Raw genomic sequence first — 23,118 nt, 5'->3', positions numbered from 1 at the left:
CTCCTGTCACTCTTTATCCCAGTCCTTGCTTTATTTTTTTGACATTATATCAAATTATTTGTTTGTTTTCTCACTCCTGCATTAGAATATAAGTTCCAGGAAGGCAGGGACTATCTTTTTCTTTGTACCACTGTATGATTTTCAGTGTTTAGAACAGTGCTTGGCACCAGGTAGATAATCAGTAAACATCATTGACTAAATGTTAGGCTTACTTGATTTGGTCCACCAAATCAAATAAGGGTAAATCAGGGAATTTCCCAGGTGGTCCAGCAGCTAAGACTCTGTGCTCCCAAGGCAGGGGGCATGGGTTTAATTTCTTGTCAGGGAACTAGATCCTGCGTATCGCAACTAAGATACACATGGACAAGTATATATGTGTGTTTGTATACATGCGCACGCATGTGTGTATATACACTTAAGTAAATCAAATAAAATAAAGGTCCTAACATTAACTTTCAAAAAGTATATCTTCAAGTATATCTTTAAATATCTTCTACTCCATGTGTTTTGCTTTCTCTTTTAGGAATAATAGGTTGAAATATATATCTCCTCTGCCTTCCACATGTCATCTTTTCTATAATCATCTTTAGAAATTTTTCTTCTTCATTTAATTTTATTTCCCTCGGGCTATCCATCATTGGAAATACCCTACATGGGTGTGTTTATCATATTAGCTTGTTGTTTATGATATGATTTGATATGATATATCTTTAAATTTTTCTCTTTCATTTTCTTTTTCTACCTCTGCCCATTTGTTTTTTATATCCTTTTGTTGTCTGTTGCCCTATCATCTTTGAAGGCTTGTAGTATCTTCTTCGAGGCATGTTTTTTGCTTTATTATTTTTAAAGCAAACTTTTAATTTTTTTTCCTCTTCTTTTCTTTCTCTAAACTGCTGTTTGTGTCCTGTATTTATAAATCTTTGCCTACTTCAAAGTAATAAAGACACTGTCTTGTGCTTCTGGTATTCTATTGTCTATAGTTTATGTTTAGAACATGTGATGCTTCTACACCAAAAGAGAATAAGGTAAAGCCCATTGTCTTGTTGCTTCTGTCACCATATTCCTGTGACCTGTTACTCACAAGAAGGAAAAACTTAATTTTGGGTAGAAAAGCTAGTCAGCTTCAGACCTACCTCTTCAGGATACTCAAAGCCAGAAAATAACAGAATAAGATTTTTGAGAAAAAGAAAATATAAACCAAGAATCTGTGACACTTAGCCAAGGTGCAATTATAAAGGCAGCTGACATGTTTAAGCTTCACAAATTTAGGCAATACAATTCTGAGGTTTTCTTAAACCAAAGAAAGAAACAAAAAAAGACTGGAAAACACACATGCAGAAAAAGATTAAAGAAACCTGGACTATTCTGTGGCCAATAAAATACATTTATATTGTAAAAACAACTCCCACATACTTCACTGATATTAATGGAACACTGCCTATGTACACAGAGCCTATAATACAAAGTTACATGAAAACAGATGCTCAAAAATGCTATATTTAAATCAAATGAATGCAGTTAACACACAATAATTTTGTCACCAACATGTATGATGTAACACTATGTAAATATCTGTCTTATATATTTATCACATATCTTCACTGCCTGATGATTTGGCAACAACCTAACTGAAATCCTAGAGTTGGTATTTGAACCATTGGCAGACTCTGTCCTGAAAACTTTGAGTTAAAGTTCAGGCAGATATTAGTCACTGGAACATCAGAGTGATGACCAGAGCAAGGAGAAATGTTCTTTGTCATAAGGCAAAAAAGGTGGGTGGGGTGGGGAGCAGAAAAAGGGAAAAGTTGGAGGGAAAAGTATTCATGAGGAATATACAGTGTATCAGTTCAGTTCAGTTCAGTTGCTCAGTCATGTCCAACTCTTTGTGACCCCATGGATTGCAGCACGCCAGGCCTCTCTGTCTATCACCAACTCCTGGAGTTTACTCAAACTCATGTCCATTGAGTCGGTGATGCCATCCAAGCATCTCATCCTCTGTCATCCCCTTCTCCTCCCACCTTCAATCTTTCCCAGCATCAGGGTCTTTTCAAATGAGTCAGCTCTCGCATCAGGTGGCCAAAGTATTGGAGTTTCAGCTTCAGCATCAGTCCTTCCAATGAATATTCAGACGGATTTCCTTTAGGATCCAACTTTAGGTTGGATCTCATTGCTGTGCAAGTGACTCTCAAGAGTCTTTACCAACATCACAGTTCAAAAACATCAATTCTTTGGTGCTCAGCTTTCCTTATAGTCCAACTCTCACATCCATACATGACTACTGGAAAAACCACAGCTTTGACTAGATGGACCACTGTTGGCAAAGTAATGTCTCTGCTTTTTAATATGTTGTCTAGGTTAGTCATAGCTTTTCTTCCAAGGAGCAAGTGTCTTTTAATTTCATGGATGCAATCACCATCTGAAGTGATTTTGCAGCACCCCCAAATAAAATCTGTCACTATTTTCACTGTTTCCCCATCTATTTGCCATGACGTGATGGGACCAGAGGCCATGATCTTCGTTTTCTGAATGTTGAGCTTTAAGCCAACTTTTTCACTCTCCTCTTTCACCTTCACCAAGAGGCTCTTTAGTTCTTCTTCACTTTCTGCCATAAGGGTGGTGTCCTCTGCATATCTGAGGTTATTGATATTTCTCCTGGCAATCTTGATTCCAGCTTGTGCTTCATCCAGTCCAGCATTTCTCATGACATACTCTGCATAGAAGTTAAATAAGCAGGGTGACAATATACAGCCTCCACGTACTCCTTTCCCTATTTGGAACCAGTCTTTCGTTCCATGTCCAGTTCTAACTGTTGCTTCTTGACCTGCATACAGGTTTCTCAGGAGGCAGGTCAGGGGGTCTGGTATTCTCATCTCTTGAAGAATTTTCCAGTTTGTTGTGATCCACACAATCAAAGGCTTTGGCATAGTCAATAAAGCAGATGTTTTTCTGGAACTGTCTTGCTTTTTTGATGATCCAATGGATGTTGCCAATTTGTTCTGTTTCCTCTGCCTTTTCTAAATCCAGCTTGAACATATTGTGTTAATCTTGCTACTTCTATGCCTAGCTACTGTCTCTGGACTTTAAATGACAAGGTGTATGTTCTAATCCACTTTGTCATGATGAGCTGCCACAGGAATGATTTATTATATTTCATTACAGTTCAGTTCAGTTCAGTTGCTCAGTCGTGTCTGACTCTTTGCGACCCCATGAACTGCAGCACGCCAGGCCTCCCTGTCCATCACTAACTCCCGGAGTTCACTCAAACTCACGTTCATCGAGTTGGTGATGCCATCCAGCCATCTCATCCTGTTGTCCCCTTCTCCTCCTGTCCCCAATCCCTCCCAGCATCAGAGTCTTTTCCAATGAGTCAACTCTTTGCATGAGGTGGCCGAAGTATTGGAGTTTTAGCTTTAGCATCAGTCCTTCCAAAGAACACCCAGGACTGATCTCCTTTAGAATGGACTGGTTGGATCTCCTTACAGTGCAAGGGAATCTCAAGAGTCTTCTCCAACACCACAGTTCAAAAGCATCAATTCTTTGGTGCTCAGCTTTCTTCACAGTCCAACTCTCACATCCATACATGACCACTGGAAAAACCATAGCCTTGACTAGACGGACCTTTGCTGGCAAAGTAACGTCTCTGCTTTTCAATATGCTATCTAGGTTGGTCATAACTTTCCTTCCAAGGAGTAAGCGTCTTTTAATTTCATGGCTGCAGTCACCAACTGCAGTGATTTTGGAGCCCTCAAAAATAAAGTCTGACACTGTTTCCACTGTTTCCCCACATGACTTTAAATTCCCCCCCTCAAATATAAATTTGAAAAATTACCCGTAACAGTTCTGCTGATGTTGGCCTTTCCTGAGGCATTTTCTGCAAGCAGTAATCAACAAATCTCCTGAAGGAATCTGTCCTGTGTGTGCAAATACAATGAAAGAAAATAACATCAGAATCTGTAGAACATACTGATCACTTTAAATAATTTTTATCCAAGGGAAAACTTTTTGATTTGGGAGATTTTTATTAAAATACTTTGGAATATCAGGAGAAGTGGCCCATTTTCAAGTCTGAGGTATGTAAAATTAATTCTTTAGGATAATGAATGCGGACAGTTTCAAGTCAGTCAACACATAAAGGTATCTTATGATATAAACAAAGTCAAATTGTAATATATCTCAGAAAATGAAAAATACTATATTTATATAAAACAATTTTGTATACATTTTTCTCTCCAAAGATAACAGCTCTCCTAAGTCTAAAGCCTATATTCTTCATGACAAATTGGTAACTCTTTCATCACCCACAACCTATAACCAGGTAGTAAAACTTGAAGCATAAGGGACAGAGAACCTAGGAGTATGCTCTCTGGATGAAAAAGCCTTCTCTCTAGAAAATTTCATTCTGTGTACTCTTCTTGGACATTGCCCTTTTACAGTAGCTCTGTGATTCTAACAGTTATTAAAATGTTATAATTTTCAGAGAGGGTACTTTATCCTTGCTGACAAATGATAAGACTGAGATGATCAATATAAGACCAATCATGACTTAGAGATTAGACTTGTTAGGAAGGTAGCAGGAGATATATGTACCTGTTAGAATTTCAGTTACTACACATATTAATAACACAAACCATAGTAAGGGCAGAAATACTATGTGTGTGTGTAAAAAGTTCAGGCTTATAAAGCATCAGTGTCCATTATCATAGTATAAACGAAGGAATGAAATGCTTTCTAGGTCAGATATTTAAAACGTAATTTAGTGAAAGTGCCAAAAACATATGGTGATTTTCTTACAGATTTAAAATGACAGCTCAGCCTTACCATTCATTAGACTGTAACGTGGGGGAGTCATTCTGGGCAATGTGATATAAGGCACTCATGGCATTCATGTTGAAAAGTGGGGGCTTCCGTTCCGCTGAAAGAAGAGAAACACAATAAAGCAGTTCTTGAAAGACATTAGGCAGATGGAGAAATAAGGAACTGTGAGCAAAGCTTGGCCACTAGCTTGCTATTATCATCATGCTGTATAATCCACTTATTGTAATCTCTAAGGTTGCTCAGGATAGCCATTCAAAAGAAGCTGCTGGTCATCTTAAAGTACACTGGAAAAGCTCCAAACAGAATCCATTTCAAGAAAGTAAAAAAATTTTTCCTATGTATCTTCAAAAAGTTGAACTTTGTTTTCCTACAATGGGTATGAACATCTTTGTGTATTGTTTTATTTCAAATAAAAATGCGTATTCATTGAAAAAAAATCAGAAAGCAGAGCAGTCGAATTAAAAAAAAAAAGATTATGGAACATCTTAATCATCACCAACAGAGTATGGAAGATAGAGTAAATCAATCCAATAAACACCATTTGAGGGCTCATCCAGACTAACGAAGTGGTACAAGTAGGGGTGGAGGGGAAAAAGGAGGATAAATGTAAGCAAGGTTTGGCCCATCCACTTTCTAAGGAGAAACTCACTGAGTCAGTTACTTCTTTATAAAATACATACTCCACCTCAGCCCATTGTTAACTCCTCTTTGGAATTTCTATTACTCTTTTAGTAGAGTGCTCACTTGGCATGCACTCTCCTATTGCATTTACATAAACATACAACTCTTTCCTCTCAACACAAATCATAAACTCTTAAGAGCAAGATCTTATAACCTTAATACTCTTGTTCTTTTATTTATTCTCTAGCATATGTAATAAGATGCTATTCACATATTAGGTGTTCTACTTGTTGACCAAAGGAAAGAAACAAGGTTCTAGTTCTTAGTACAGTTAATTTTACGCTATTTACTAGTTATGTCACAGAAGATAAATCACTATCTTGTTCCACCGTGCTTATCCTAATGGATTCTTGATGTAGTTCCACTCTGTAATTCATAATCTGATCTCAGGTTTCATCAGAGCATCTTGGTTTTTAAGTAAAGATTTAACCACTTTAAAAAAAGTGATTCCAGCTTATTCTATGCAATTCTAAGAAACAGAACAAGAAGTAAGGGCAGGGAACAAGAAGTTACAGGTAAGACATTTTTACTCATAGAAGGAAGAACTTCTGAAAAACCAGAATGGTAAAACAAAACCAAAAAACCCCACGAAACCCAGAATGAATAATGTTGAGATAGTGAACTTTAAGCTATTGGCAGAGTTCCAGTAGAAGCCAACTATATTTATCAGTGATCCTCCGGAGGGGCCTCTTATATTCTTAACTTTCTCAATAGGATACTTTACACTTACCAGATATCAGTATTATAGGGACATGGACGGTTAACAAGTGGAAATTTGAAAGTTGCAGTGTGGACAAAAGGATTTTATACCTGTTTCAAGCATGGAAGGCAAAAAAAAGTCTCAGGTTTATTTTATTTATCAGGAGGTAGATCTGAGAAAGTTTTTAGAGCTTGGCCTTCTGAAAACTTCAAGTATTTGAAGCCATGTGGAAGCAGGAACTCATCATGTAACCATCAATGGATTCCCACTGTTCTTAGGACAAAGTCTAGATTCTTAAACAAAGTCTCCTGGCCTTTACTAACATGACCCTGGCTACTTCCAGCACATCTTTCTGAGAAGCAATTTTACCCCCACCCCGTTCTCATGCATCTGTTGCTTCACTGAAAGAACCAAGGTCAGAGCCTTTCACACATGTTGCTTTCTCTGTCTGGTCTCCCTTTTCACTTTTGTTCCTTAGACTTTACCTGGTTAATTCTTCCAAATCCTTCAGGTTTCACCTTAAATAAAGTTGCATTTCTGCATTAGTTTAATACATATTTATCCAAGGCTTTTTATATGCTCGCAGTCTCTTCCTTAGGGAACCTCTGAAGACTAGTTGTCCCACTAGATTTTGTCACTGCAAATTACATTTTAACTTTTTACTACCTATCACAACCATAACTGATTATGTAATTCTTTCCTTGATGTATATCTTCCTTGCTAAATTTCATTAGGGACAATGTCTATTATGTTCATCTCTGCATTCTCACTGCTGAGTATAACATCTGGTATATATTTTTGGTGGCCCCAAAATACCTCTAAAATAAATAAATAAAGGTTAATCAAATTAAGACAAAGAAGAAACTTTGTCAACAAAGAATCTTTGTGCAGCAAGAAGTCACAAAGATGACTGAGAAGTGACTAACTCTTGGGGCTTACATCAGATACTATATGGTGGCTTCATTCACTATTAGAATAGTAGGAACCCTCTCATCGGCCAAAGAAACACAATTCAAACTGCTCAGAACATGAAATTGCACAGGAGAAACAGTAAGGAAGGGGAAATAAAGAAAGAAGAAAGTAGAAATTTAGAAAGAGGAGGATGAAGGAACAACAAAATCCAATTCAATTATGATAAGGCTCCAAGATCTGTCTGTTCAAATAGACCTCAGTGTCTCAATAATCCTGTGCATTTTATAAAGATAGTACTGGTATTTCAATTTTAAAAAGATTTAAAAAAGGAAGAAGCTCTGTAAGACTAAATATATCCCTATCCCCTCAACATACATTACAACATTCATTTATTAACCCAAACAGTGAGTGGCAATAAGAAAGTGAATGGAAGAAGAAAATTCCAGGCAGAGAAACTATGTAACAACATTTATGTCCTCCTGCCCCCATTCCTTGGAGAATTCATTTCTGAAAAGTCAATTCCCTGTCAATGCTGATGAACCATTTGCCAGCTTCTACCATGATCTGTGCTGGTGAACTAAGTGTCTGTAGATTAAACAGAAAAGCATCAGATGAACCTATTCTTGAAATAATCTCAAAAAATAAAGTATCTGGTGACTGGATAATTTTAATGTCCAAGAATTTTCCAAGGATGCATGAATTTAACTAGTTTTTTTTTTTTCAGTGGAAGATCAAGTTAGCAAAGATAATTTGTAACTACTCAGGAATCTTGGAGCTTGATCCAGGAAAGAGGGATGGTGCCAGTAAAAGTATCATCTTCTTGCTTTCTGATAATACCTCAGTGATTCAATGTACAGATTAGGGGGCTTCTTAAGAATATGCAATTCTACAGAAGAGGTATTATAAAAAAAGGGGACAACATATTATTCAGTCACTACAACTTGTACTGTAATTTCAATATTAAAAGCACAATTTAGAGTATACTGTCTGTATGTGAAATTTCATTAAACCTAAAATACACAGAAAACTTAGAAAAATTATTGCTTAGGATTATATACACAGCAGTTTAATCATCTTTCATGTAAAAAAAAAAAAACTTCTTTTATGTGTCCATTAACAAGACTAATGGAGAAGGAAACGGCAACCCACTTCAGTATTCTTGCCTAGAGAATCTCATGGACACAGGAGCCTGGTGGTTTACAGTCCATGGGGTCGCAAAGAGTCAGGCATGACTGAGAGACTAAACAACAACAATAAGACTAATGCCAAGGAAATAGAGATGTTATGGTAAAGTTGTCAAAAAGATACTTGTATGATTTATTACATTACCAATATAATGTTTTGAATAACTACTGAGAACTTTAATATCCTTGGTAGCAATTTTATTTTATGAATATTAACTGAGCATGTACTATCATCCTTCTCTGAATCTGTCATTGACAGTAAGCTGCATTGCAATTTAAGATGCACCACTATTCTAACTTAGAATAAAATCTGCCAATTATAATCATGAAGTGCTGTTGCCTGTAAAATACCTTCCTGTTTAAATAAGAGATGTTAAAATGTAATTAAAAATTTGATGAAATATGACATATATTACTAGGATTGTGCTGACGATGCCTAACATTTACTGAACACATACTATACACAAGATTTAATAATAAGCACATTAAATCCATATTTTCATTTAATCCTGACAATCTGCATAAGGTAGGGGATCTTATTAGGCAAATTTCATAGAGAGTTAAAATATCTTGAACAAAGTCATACAACTAAGAAATGGCAGAGCTGGCATTAGAACTCAGGTTTATCTGACAACAGAGCCTGGGTGTTCTTAGGAATAATGTGATACTGTCATCTATCAATTTGAAGGAATAGCTGTTGTGGAGGATAAGACAATTTGAGAGAAAGTTACTTTGTTCTTTGATTCAGTAAGTTCAGTTCAGTCACTCAGTCGTGTCCGACTCTTTGTGACCCCATGAACCGCAGCACGCCAGGCCTCTCTGTCCATCACCAACTCTCAGAGTCCACCCAAACCCATGTCCATTGAGTCAGTGATGCCATCCAACCATCTCATCCTCTGTCGTCCCCTTCTCCTCCTGCCCTCCATCTTTCCCAGCATCAGGGTCTTTTCCAATGAGTCAGCTCTTCGCATCAGGTGGCCAAAGTATTGGAGTTTCAGCTTCAACATCAGTCCTTCCATTGAACACCCAGGACTGATCTCCTTTAGGATGGACTGGTTGGATCTCCTTGCAGTCCAAGGGAATCTCAAGAGTCTTCTCCAACACCACAGTTCAAAAGCACCAATTCTTCGGCACTCAGCTTTCTTTATCGTCCAACTCTCACATCCATACATGATACTGGAAAAACCATAGCCTTGACTAGACAGACCTTTGTTGGCTGTAAATCACTTTATAAAAGGCAATAAAAGTCAGGTTGATACAGAGAGCATGTTGTTATATATATTTCAATTTAAAAAGGTAAAATCAGAAATTAAACACATACAAGGGACTCTCAAGAGAGGAAATACCAAGGTATCTCCTGGAACCTGTACCTATTTTGCCAATATCCACTGCTGTTTGAAACTCTAGTCATTATTACATCTACAGCGTATTAAAAAGCAGAGACACTACTTTGCCTACAAAGGCCTGAATAGTCAAAGCTATGGTTTTTCCACTTGTCATATATAGATGTGAGAGCTGGACGATAAAAAAGGCTGAGCGCCGAAAAACTGATATCTTCGAACTGTGATGCTGGAGAAGACTCTCGAGAGTCCCTTGGATTGCAAGGAGATTCAACCAGTCAATTCTAAAGGAAATCAACCCTGAATATTCACTGGAAGGACTGATGCTGAAGCTCCAATACTTTGGCCACCTGACATGAAAAGCCAACTCATTGGAAAAAACCCTGATGCTGGGAAAGACTGAAGAAGGCAGGAGGAGAAGGGGATGACAGAGGATGAGATGGTTGGATGGCATCATCAACTCAATGGACAAGGTTTGAGCAAACTCTGGGAGATGGTGACGAATAGGGAAGTCTGGCATGGTGCAGTCCATGGGGTCGCAAAGAGTCAGACATGACTGACTGACTGAACAACAACATATCTACATAGTATAAAAACTGATGTGATGATGATCTTGAATCATCATAAAAGGGTATGTGCCAAACCCATGTTATAGTTTAAATACATTTAGGTAAGAAAAAACTTGTTAAAACAATGGGTGGGCACTAATTAGCTGTAATGTTCAACTCAGGGGACATCCTTGTAAAGTGCTGTAAGTGAGGAGGTGCTACTATAGTTTCAGTGTTACAAGTAAAATTTTGATTCATTTTAGAATATAAATGACAAAATAGGAATAATCCTTTCTTCTAAAAAATAAGTAGATATAACTTCCTCTTCTATTCTCCAAAATTACTATTCTGAAATGGTATCTCTTACATCTATTAGTATATATGTATGCTCATAAACAACATATAAAGTTGCTTATAAAACTTTCATAATTGGTATCATACTGTATACTCTTCTGACGTTTTTTGTTCATTCAATGTTGTGATTTGAGATTTATCCATGATGACACATGTAGATCTAGTTCATCCTTAACTGTGATATAGTAATCCATACTTAATTTAGTCATTCTTAGGATAAGAATTTAGGTTGTTTCCACCTATTCTTGCTTCTACAAACAAGGTTGAAGCCTTCCACATTTTCTAGTGTACATGTATAAAATTTCTAAAGTGTATACTTAGAAGTGTTGAGTCACTGACACTCATCATCCTTACCAGATGTTGCCAACTTGCTCTCCAACACGGTTATACCAATTTACACTCCTATCAATAGTGTTTGGGAGTTCCTGTTTCTTTAGCAGCTTCCCCTCTGACTTAAAAAAATTATACCAATCTAATAAATATGAAATGGTTTTACTTTGCATTTCACTGAATATTAATGAGATGGAGTATCTTCTGATGTTTGTTGTCCATTTATGCTTTCTTTTCAGTGCTAACTCCTTGATCATACTCATTGCCCATTTTTCTGCTGGCAGTTTGTTGTTTTCTTTTTAATAAAGAAATTTGGTAAAGAAATTTTGAGAGTTCTTCAGAAATTCAGGGCAAATACTCTGTTAGTTAGTTATGTTTCAACTACTTTCCATTAGTCTATACGTAAAGTAATGCTCAAAATTCTCCAAGCCAGGCTTCAGCAATACGTGAATCGTGAACTTCCAGATGTTCAAGATGGTTTTACAAAAGGCAGAGGAACCAGAGATCAAATTGCCAACATCCGCTGGATCATCAAAAAAGCAAGTGAGGTCCAGAAAAACATCTATTTCTGCTTTATTGACTATGCCAAAGGCTTTGACTGTGTGGATCACAATAAACTGTGGAAAATTCTGAAAGAGATGGGAATACCAGACCACATGACCTGCCTCTTGAGAAACCTGTATGCAGGTCAGGAAGCAACAGTTAGAACTAGACATGGAACAACAGACTGGTTCCAAATAGGAAAAGGAGGACATCAAGGCTGTATAATGTCATCCTGCTTATTTAAATTATATGCAGAGTACATCATGAGAAATGCTGGGCTGGATGAAGCACAAGCTGGAATCAAGATTGCTGGGAGAAATATCAATAACCTCAGATATGCAGATGACACCACCCTTATGGCAGAAAGTGAAGAACTAAAGAGCCTCTTGATGAAAGTGAAAGAGGAGAGTGAAAAAGTTGGCTTAAAGCTCAACATTCAGAAAACGAAGATCATGGCATCTGGTCCCATCACTTCATGGCAAATGGGTGGGGAGACAGTGGAAACAGTGGCTGACTTTATTTTTCTGGGCTCCAAAATCACTGCAGATGGTGACTGCAGCCATGAAATTAAAAGATGCTTACTCCTTGGAAGGAAAGTTATGACCAACCTAGACAGCATATTAAAAAGCTGAGACATTACTTTGTCAAAAAGGTCTGTCTAGTCAAGGCTATGGTTTTTCCAGTATCATGTATGGATGTGAGAGTTAGACTATAAAGAAAGCTGAGCGCAGAAGAACTGATGCTTTTGAACTGTGGTGTTGGAGAAGACTCTTGAGAGTCCCTTGCACTGCAAAGAGATCCAACCAGTCCATCCTAAAGGAGATCAGTCCTGGGTGTTCAATGGAAGGACTGATGTTGAAGCTGAAACTCCAATACTTTGGTCACCTGATATGAAGAACTGACTCATTTGAAAAGACCCTGATGCTGGGAAAGATTAAAGGTGGAGGAGAAGGGGACGAGAGGATGAGACGGTTAGATGGCATCACCGACTCAATGGACGTGCGTTTGGGTAAACTCTGGGAGTTGGTGATGGACAGGGAGGCCTGACGGGCTGTGGTTCATGGGGTTGCAAAGAGTTGGACACAACTGAGCAACTGAACAGAACTGAACTGAATTTTTAAATTTTTTGTGTTTTATATAGCTTTATATTTTAGAGCATTGGGTTGGCCAAAAAGTTAGTTTGGGTTTTTCCGTAAGATCTTATTGCTGGAGATATTCCCTAATATGAAGTTTTATCTGGAACTGCTCTCTATGTAGGTGAGTTTTTAAGAGTCTGATTTGATAAGCCTGTTGTTACTTTCCCAGAGTTCCCTTATATAAGCTGAAATGTAAATTAAGTAATGGATATTACCATGAAGGAAGAACATATGTCATCATTTGTGGTATGCAGAATGGATATTTTTCAAATATTAATACCAACTATTGTATATTTTTACACTGGTTAGCTGCCATATCTGCTCTAACTCTTTTACTTAAAACAATAACATGAAAATATAGCAGAGAGAAAAAGCAATCTTATGAGGTTATTATAACAAAGCATGGAAAAAATATACTAAACTCACACCACCTAGCACATATGTACCAGAAACTCATTAAATATTTAATAATAGCTGGATAAGTGAATTTGTAATTGTAATAAGGAGTGATTCTCAAAAGTACAATGAAAACAGCTCTTTGCTCACCCATTTCAATGCAGGTGATCCCAAGTGACCAAATATCAACTTTCCCATCATACTGTCCTTCATCCATAGCTAAGATCACCTCTGGAGCCATCCTGCCAAATATAATTCACAAAACTCAAGTTGCAAATTAAAAATAAAATTCACTTACTATATTCATATAAATAGCTGTTCTTGAGCATATTCTAAAGTTTTATCTGATAAAGTTATCATTTCTTTTTTTTCTTTTTTCTTTTTCTTTTATTTTCTTTTATTTTATTTTTAAACTTTACATAATTGTATTAGTTTTGCCAAATATCAAAATGAATCCGCCACAGGTATACATGTGTTCCCCATCCTGAACCCTCCTCCCTCCTCCCTCCCCATACCATTTCTTTACACAAATAATTTGAAAAAACACTATTGAAAATACAAAAATATACCCAGTGATTTACATGAAACAATACATCATTTTCAACAGGGCTTTTACTATTCTTTGATCTTGGCTAAGTTACTTAACCTTTCTTTGTATCAGTTTCCTCATCTGTAATATGCAGACAATTTTATTAGCTACCTCAGAGATATTTGTAAAGGATTAATATGTATGAAACACTTAAACTACTTTAAACAATATGAAAAATATTTCATGCAATTACATAAAGCAATATATAATCAGATATTTCCAAGATGTTATAAGTTAAAAAACAAATAAACTGGATACAGTAATGGATATTATTTTGTTTGTCCATAATGGATTTTCATTAGGAGGGTAAGGGTTATATAGATTAAGATGATCTATTCTCTATTAGTGTGTGTAGGTAGTTGCATAGTATATGTTATTTGATGATGGTGGGAAAAATTTCAAATAGTAACTGATTTTTTTTTAGTAGGCAAGTTAAGTTTCCAGGGGTGTAAGTCATTCCCCAAGGTACAGTGAAATTCCAATGTGTCTATGAAATAAAGGAAAGGTGTCTTGAATAGAGTGAGATGAAACTTTAAGTCAGAATGACAAGTGAGATAAAGTATCAGAGAATTCAACAGAAATAAGAACATGGATTTCTTTCATTGAAAGGTAAAATTTATGCTCATTGGCTAGAAAAGGCTAAAGAAATTAACTTGCTCTTGCCTAGGGACTCTGCCTGAAGAGAAAAGTTCAAAAGAAACTTCAAATGAAATATAAAACCTGAGCTTGGTCAGTGAGTTGATAATCCTACTCAGTTTACACACAGTGACATCAATCTTATTTGAACAATTTAAAGTCACTGGAACTTTTATACTCAGTCTAAGTATTTCTTTTTTGCTAGTGAAGTTTCTATCCTTCCTAATGAAATCTCATTTGAGGCACATGGTGAGGCAGTGTTAAAAAAAAAAAAACAAAAACAAACAAAACCAGTGCTATGAGCCCATCTTGGTTACACACACATACTGTAAAACTATGTTGTGTTTTCTAATTCCACATACCAGTAAGGTGTGCCCACGAAGGAGTTGGCAGGAGAAGCCATTGAGGCAGATCCAAAATCTGCTAGTTTCACCTGACCTGGCTCTGTTAGAAGAATGTTTCCTGCTTTAATATCCCTATAGGAAAAAATAAGAGGGTTAGAAAATTACTTTTCAATTTTGATTATGGAATAGGTCAGAGCATGCAATTAATAAGACAAAAAATTTATTAAAAAAAAAAAAAAAAACTTGCTCAGATAGCCAGAAGGGGATTTAGTAATTACTGCAAGTTATAAAGGGGACCAAATTCCTTGGTGTACTTACTGGTAGGTCATAGTAATTATTAAAAGATACAGCTTCCTTCAGAGGCGAGGAATGAAATGAGAAAAGAGGCAGACATGGCAGACGAGGTAACCTACTCAGTTCCTACACTTACAAAAGCATATGAGTTGCTAAATTCAGTCATCAACAGTATTCTTCATGCTGGGAAAACTGGTGCCATTTGTAACACTTTTTTTCTTTTCTAAATTTCATGACATTTTTTGAGTCTAAACAAACCTTTAATGACTCTGAATTGACTACCTACCAATAAACCTCAACTACAGACATACCTTTTCTTTCTTGCCTGTGACCCTTTCTCTCTGCCTTTAATTGTAACTGCAACTCTAAGGCATTTGAGGGTACATGTTATAGAGAAGGTGTTATTTTAAAAATAACACTGTACAGTAAAAAGAAGACCCTGAAAGATCAAAACAAACAAGGATTAGGGGTTAGGAAATTGCATTTCTATTGTATTATTACATCTCAACTAGTTACTATTAAAGCTATTAGAAGTTTTATGCAACAAAAAGTTAAAAAAACATGATTTTAAAAAATTCAATCTCAAGTGGTTACTACTAAAGCTATTAGAAATTCTATGTGGCAAAAATTTTTAAAAATATGATTTAAAAAATTCAATCTTTAGTATGAAAATTTGGAATGAGAAGATGTGGATGTACTCTTTATTATTTTTAAAAAAAGGCATGAGGTGTAATGAGTACTAGGAACTAAGAATTATACATTGATGGGCAATGGAAAGATAAAGCAGAGGGAATGAGGAAAACTTATGTCAAGTTGAAAATAAAAGGTTCAAATGCTCCCAAAATAACTTTTCCAAAAATCTTCCCTTGAAAATTCAGTTTCTTTCCTCATGATGACATTAGGCATTGGCAGAGAGAACTAAAAAAAAAAGAAGCATTATTTAATTCTCATACAACAGAAAAATATCTTTTCTCTAACACTGACTTACTTGCCTTTTAAATCAAAACAATAAGAATCTGAATTTATTTTTAACTAAAGAGCATTCTTTAAAAGTTTTTTTGTCTTTTCAATTCCCTTTACATATTAAAAGATAAAGTGTAATATAGAACAAAACATTAATGTGTAAATTAAGGTAACAAAGGCACAAAAAACTGAACTGTGACTTTTATAAACAGAAACAAGCAAAACTGTCAGAAACAAGTTGACATTCAGTAATGGCACCTTATATACATTCATTTTAAAGTTGTCAAATCTTCAGAAATTATAGTTAAATTAATTTTGTCAATATTTATTAGCCATGGCTAGGGTCATCCTTCATCCTTATAAATAAGCCAGACTCATGGCAGGAATTTCGGTCTGTCTGTCTTGAGGGAGTTCTGTTTTGAAGTATGTACCAGTAACTGACAATGGCTACTCTAGGGGCATGAGAAAAGAAGCAAAAGGAGAACCTATGACTTAATAGTTTCATTTCTTCCTGGTAAATGTAAATTTTTTTCTTATGACTTTAAGCCATCTCAGATCCTTTATGCCTACCTCATATACCACTACTTGGCCACTATTCATTAAAGTAACAGTACTAGAAGTTCTTTACTGAGATAAGGAAAAACTGGTAATGACATCTTTGTTTAGAAATTAGTGCTGGGAAGTAGGTTGGAAAGAAGAGAGTGGGGCTGTGACAAAAAAAAAAAAAAATGTAACTTAAGAGGGAAGCCTTGTGTTAGGCATTAGAAAATCTGAGTTTCAATCTTTATTACATAAATGCTAGGAAACTATGGGCTAATTATTTAAATTGCTCTAAGTCTCAGTTTCATTATCTGCTAAAATGAAGATGATAATACCTTCCTATATATCTATATGGACTAAAGAAATGCAAAAAATTTTAAATTGATAGAATAGCATATATTCACATGAGACTGACTTGTTATTGGCAACAGGAAAAGAAGAACTCAGCTAGGAAATAAACATATGCAAGGAAAGCTAATTTTCTTTTCTTTTTTTTATTGACACAGTATCAAAAGGTTGCTGGGCTCTTCAAATTTCGCTGCAGCATTAAGCCTGAAGAACAGTCACCTAGAGAACAGGGATGATATAAGTCTTTATGGATATATGGGAGAGACGAAGAGTTAGGAGCTAAATTCTGGCAACTTTACTCTTTACATTCAGAAGAGCAGCAATCTGTTTGCTTCCCATAAATCCTCAGGCACCCTAAAAATTTGAGCATGCACTAGTTTTCAAGGTTCCTTGAACAGACAGTCCTGTAACTGAAATGAAAATGTAACTGGTCTCTAATCTTACCTATGAATCAATGCATGAGAATGCAGGTAGGCTAGCCCCTGCAAGGCACCGTGAGTAATGGCAGCGATCTCCATTTCCTGAAGTGGTTTCTTATGAACTGAGGAAGGAAAAAAAAAAAAGCCCAGTGGATGATCAGTTTCATTCCTATTTTTATTATCTTATATAGCAATACCAGATTGAATTATGTACTTTCTTAAATGACAATTTGGAAACACATTCACTTAAATACATAGAATATATATTTCCTATAGAATAGCAATAAATAATCAGATAACAGAAAACTCAAGCATAAAAACAAACTCCTTCAAAATAAAACAAAGCCTGATAGTCACTGTGCCTCTGTGCTGTGCTGTGCTGTGCTCAGTTGTGTCTGATTCTTTGCGACCTTATGGACTATAGCCCTCCAGGCTCCTCTATTCATGGGATTCTCCAGGCAAGAATACTGGAGTGGGTTGCCATTTCTGTCTCCAGATATTCACTGTGAGTAACTGTTAATTTGCTTGTCAGTTGCAAGTCAAAACCACACTGATTCCAATGTGTGGAATTTGGCCAGGTCCAAATTTACCAGTCCCGCTGACACTTTAAATGCCTAGAGTGTTTTCAGTTCAGTTCAGTTCCTCAGTCCTGTCCAACTTTCTGCAACCCCATGGACTGCAGCATGCCAGGCTTCCCTGTCCATCACCAACTCCTGGAGCTTGCTCAAACTCCATCCAGTTTGTGATGGAGTTGTCCATCCAGTCGGTGATGCCATCCAACCATCTCATCCTCTGTCATCCCCTTCTCCTCCCGCCTTCCGTCTTTCCTAGCATCAGGGTCTTTTCTTCGCATCAGGTGGCCAAAGGATTGGCATTCCAGCTTCAGCATCAGTCTTTCCATTGAATATTCAGGACTGATTTCCTTTAGGATGGACTGGTTGGATCTCCTTGCAGTCCAAGTAACTCTCAAGAGTCTTCTCCAACACCACAGTTCAAAAGCATCGATTCTTTGGCATTCAGCCTTCTTTATGATCCAACTCTCACATCCATACATGAGTACTAGAGTGTTTTAGATTGCATTATTTTCCCCTGTCACAAGCCACCTATAAGTACTCCTTCTAACTACAAGTTTTCATTATTGGTGAAAGCAGCTAATAAGCAATTTCTATTCAGAGATCAAGGATAATATAAGAAAGTCTTTTTTAAAAATGTAAAAATTTAACATAGTCTCTGGTTATAACAGTGTCCTGCATAGGAGAACTAGGTCAGTCAAAAGATGTGATAGGGTTAAATATCAATATAATTTGATACAATCTGCCTATATTTCAAAAATACACATGAATTTGATGTTTCTGACTACACATACTACATGACATTACCCAAATATTTTAGTAGTATCTGCCGTGGATGGCCATGAACTAAAATACTGAGAGGGCTGCTAATCATTAATCATTACTCAGATATTATCAGTGACAGTGCAGAGATGGAGTCTGCATGGCTTATCCACGTAACCCTTAAGTCTAAGTGGCATTAGCCATTTAGTTTGCCCAAGGGGTGCTTTAGTATAGGAGCAGATAACATTCTGGTCAAGGTAAAAAGGAAAGAAGGGGAAAGTGCTTTTATCCTTACCTTCTAACAAATCAGAGGCTGAGCCTAAGCAATATTCCATCACCAACTGTAACAGATTGAAATAATAACCAGAAAAATTATTCTTATTAACCTAAGAATAAGAAATTGCTAATACCAATCAACTAACCAAGAATTAAGAATACTAAGAGAATAAATACTCTGATATACCTGAACCTGGATTAAATCTTGGTCATCTGGCACTAGTAATTGATTTTTATAACTTTTATCATCTGCTTTTGCTATTTTCTATTTGAAATTGGAATTGGTCTAAGACAATATGGGGATTGTACTCAAGGATTTAAGGTGGTTAGGTTACAGTATAACTTTAAATTTTGTAACTTTAAAAAAAAGTGGTAACCAAATAGTGACCCAGTAAAATCTACACTAGGAATTACTAACTAGAATAAGTCAAAAGCTATAAATTCTCTACTTTCACATTTTAAAAAATTCTAAACAAGAAAATACTAGAACCTCAATCTAAAAATGTAGGCTTCTATGCGTCATTACATTAGCTTGAATTCCCAAGAGAGATGGGATGTTCAATGTATGTCTTAAAATATTTCTAGAATATTATTAAAATTAAAATAATATATTGTTTTGGGATTTGCAACCTTGGAAGACTTTTGAAAAGCAAAAATGAGAAAACTCTTTACTCTCATCTTAGATTATTTTATGCATCCCAGACTACTGCTGATTTGTAGCCAAGGTCAGAAGTGGAGTGTTCAATGACCAATCTACACACACATACACAAGCATGCACACTCCTACAAATTATTATTTCTTAAAAACATAATATGTTTATTATGAAATACAAATTTCCTATAATCACATAGACACAACTACTAATAACATATTAATTCCTTTCATTTAAAAAAGTATATGTGAAAACACTTGTGTATTATTTACCCTGCATTACTGGAGTATTTTAGAAGGATATGAGATATAATATTATATATTATATTATAATTATATGTCATAATATAATAAATAATTGTACATAATATAACAATATAATATATATCTCATATTCTTAATTATTCTAGTAGCAAGGCACACAATACATATTATATATCATACATATATTATATATAATAATATACATATAAATTTATATTATTAAATTTATTATATATTTATAGGTGTAATTAAATATATATTATATGAAAAAGATTGTATTTCTAGAATACTCTAAAAAGTATGAGAAATTTAGAAGCTTAAAGTTTAGAAACTTTATTATAGCTTTCTGCTTTATATTAAAAGTAAGGAGATTCAGAAATATTAATTTTATTTCTTATTGTGAAATGAAACAATCCACATAAGTGAATATTATAATGAACATTAGCCTTTTATGGGCTTCCCTGGTGGCTCAGCTGGGAAAGAATCTGCCTGCAATGCAGGAGACCTAGGTTCAATCCCTGGGTTGGGAAGATTCCCTGGTGAAGGAAATGGCTGCCCACTCCAGTATTCTGGCCTGGAGAATTCCATGGACAGTGTAGTCCATGGGGTCACAAAGAGTTGGACATGACTGAGTGATTTTCACTTTCAACCTTTTATGTGTACTATTTTTCTTTTTTATTCTGCATTATTAAGGTATAATTGACAAACACTATTGTCTTCTTAGTTTTGATGGAAACATTTCTCATCTGTATTACTTACTTTTCTAAGTTATTTTTAATTAAAAAAATTTTTTAAATTTTTTATTTTTTCGGTGGAGTTGTACAGCTTGCGAGATCTTCATTCCCAAACCAGGGATGGAACCTAGGCCCTCTGCAGTGAAAGCATGGAATTCTAACCACTGCATCACCAGGGAATTCCCTCTACTTTCTTAAATTGTGTAAACTAATATGCGCATGTAACTTTCATAAACTGAGTATAAGGAAAATGAACATAGAATTTTAAAAATGAATGGATTAAATGTTTATAGTTATGCTTCTATTTTTTAAATTACATGTTAACTCTGTATTTCTGTCCCAAATATTCTTTTTCCAATTACTACAGAGCACAAGGGCACCTGAGCATGGCTAGATGTTTGACCCTGACATTTAACAGCTCTGGTTGTTCTGCTTTTAAATTATTAGGTCTGCTCTCTAAATTCCCTAACTTCTTCCTTAAGATCAAATTAGTTGTGCCTATTTGTATGCATGTCTCTGGCAGCTTAGTTCTATGAGGTTCCTTCTAATTAGCCTAACAAATTCTTATAGACAGAGACTAAGTAACCAAACTTATTAGCACTCTATGTAATCAAAGAGTAAATAGGCTTCAAATAAGAGCTCAGAGAATTTTCTGAAGTTCTGAAACATATGAGATTTAGCACTTGATTTTGTAACATTTACTCTGCCTGCTCAAAATCCCTTTCTTGACTCCTTTAAGATAGCTGAGATTGCCAGAGAACGGATTTCCACATAATGAGATACTCCTCTTAATTTCTTCTACTCAGGATAGACGCAGTGGCTCTACATATCTTAAGAACTGCTTGAGCAGAAAGGTTTTATGTTTAACCTTTGCTAGTCTATCTGAGAACAAAAATTCCATTCCCTAGCTGGAGATCATGTATAGGAAAGCACTTGTACAGTGGTGAGTATTCAGTAAATGATACTGATATTGAATACTTTAAACTGGAATGTGCAATCCCATAAAATACAAAGTATAGCATTTTCTGGTTCTATACAATGTCTAATGGGTCAGATTAAAATCAGAAGCAAAATCATGTAAAAATAAAAACATACCAAGAAGACAGAGTGGAACAAAAGATTGTTTCATTTAATCATAACCTAGCAAAAAAAATCCAGCAAAAAACCTTAGACAGTGATAGTAATATCAAGCACAATTCCGAATTTGTGGGGAACTGGAGTAGGGGATGAGAAATGACAAAGATAAAAACTGTAGGATGAGAATAAAAGGCCTTTCTCCTTACTTTTGCAAATAAATCATTATAAAATGATGTTATTAACTTTCCACTATCTTTTCATTGAATGTTTAACAATAAATTTCCTATAGACTCTTAGATGTCATATTTAAACTTAAGAATGTATACCATATGACACACCGGAGTAACAAATATTAAATACTGAAAACGAAAATCAAATGGGACAGAAATGGGCTGATAATTTTATAAACCAAAGACGTAATAGAAAAAAAAGGAAAACACAAAAAATTTTATAGGAAAAGATTAAAAGATAATAGAGGTTCTTTGACTTACCCAAGCAGTGTGCTCTTTCAAGTAACAACCTTTGTATTCAATGGTATTAGGATGTCTCAATTGTTGTAAAAATTTGACTTCCTTAAGAATATCTTGCCATTTCTATTGAAATCAAAAAGAAATATCATGATTTTTTAACAGAAGACAGTGTTTTATTTTCAAGTATACATACATAACATTCTTTTTTTTTTTTTTTACATAACATTCTTTTCATTATTTTAAGTGGATAAAGAAAATGCTTAATACATGAAGAAGCTATTTAAACTTGTGTTACTTCTTGTTTTAGTACATGTAAATTAAATCAATCACCAAATATATTATAACAAATCCATTATACTAATCCTGCGGCTTCACAAGTGGTGCTAGTGGTAAAGGACCTGCCTGCCACTGCAGGAGATGTAAGAGACGTGGTTTGATCCCTGGGTCGGGAAGATCCCCTGGAGAAGGAAATGGCAACCCGCTTCAGCGTTCTTGCCTGGAGAATCCCATGTATAGAGGAGCCTGGAGGACTACAGTCCATGGGGTCGCAACGAGACATGACTAAAGTGACTGAGCATACTAAATTCATATTTTATTCCACAAAAGAGTTGACTGAGGTAGAATATTAGTAAATGTTTATTAAATTATACATAAGGGGAAAAATGCTCAGGAAACTTTGTTTCTACTGTCACTTTCATACTAACTTGCATATGTCAGTTTAGTGACACAATGTCTTTAACATACCTCATGTGCCTGCTTCCCACTATAGGACATTTTCTTAATTGCCACCACCTCATTGGTGTGAGCATTTGTGGCCTGTGTTAAGAGAATAGAGAAAAAAAGTTAAAAAGAATGAACGGTGTTTCAGCCAGTTTAATTTAAATATTTGACTTGACTTTTATAACATTTCACATTCATTCTCACAGCTTAAAGATGTTGCAACTTTTGACAGCCTAGACAGACCTTTCCAGCCCAATTTAAGGCACAACTTCTCTTTATCCCCTTCTGAATACATGCAAAGGCTATAATGTAAAAATGGATTGTTGTTGTTCAGTTGCTAAGTCATGTTTCATTCTTTGTGACCCCATAAACTGCAGCATGCCAGGTTTCGCTGTCCTTCACTGTCTTCTGGAGTTTGCTCAAACTCATGTGTTGAGTTTGACTCAGTGGTTGAATCAGTGATGCCATCCAACCATCTCATCCTCTGTCGTCCCCTTCTCCTCATACCCTCAATCTTTC

General features: G+C 35.6%; 1 protein-coding gene across 10 annotated transcripts in view; it reads right to left on the bottom strand.

Annotated features, from left to right (window-relative positions):
- The window catches only part of TAOK3 (TAO kinase 3), a 197,851-nt gene that overhangs the window by 62,565 nt on the left and 112,168 nt on the right, over window positions 1-23,118 (bottom strand). For 9 of the 10 annotated variants that reach the window (XM_061384853.1, XM_061384855.1, XM_061384857.1 and 6 more), the window contains 8 exons: window positions 22,624-22,695; window positions 21,901-22,002; window positions 18,702-18,747; window positions 17,098-17,194; window positions 14,527-14,640; window positions 13,090-13,181; window positions 4,819-4,912; window positions 3,830-3,911 (listed from right to left, as the gene is read on the bottom strand). In XM_061384853.1, coding sequence (XP_061240837.1) covers window positions 3,830-3,911; window positions 4,819-4,912; window positions 13,090-13,181; window positions 14,527-14,640; window positions 17,098-17,194; window positions 18,702-18,747; window positions 21,901-22,002; window positions 22,624-22,695 — 699 coding nt within the window. Of the gene's footprint in view, window positions 1-3,829; window positions 3,912-4,818; window positions 4,913-13,089; window positions 13,182-14,526; window positions 14,641-15,113; window positions 15,197-17,097; window positions 17,195-18,701; window positions 18,748-21,900; window positions 22,003-22,623; window positions 22,696-23,118 lie in introns of those variants that run through there. The other variant, XM_061384862.1, reaches the window with a different exon arrangement.

The sequence above is a fragment of the Bos javanicus genome, chromosome 17 (genome assembly GCF_032452875.1).
Source record: "Bos javanicus breed banteng chromosome 17, ARS-OSU_banteng_1.0, whole genome shotgun sequence".
NCBI classification, from domain to species: domain Eukaryota; kingdom Metazoa; phylum Chordata; class Mammalia; order Artiodactyla; family Bovidae; genus Bos; species Bos javanicus.
The sequence above is the reverse complement of the archived record's forward strand: the minus strand, read 5'-3'. Positions and strand labels throughout refer to the sequence as shown.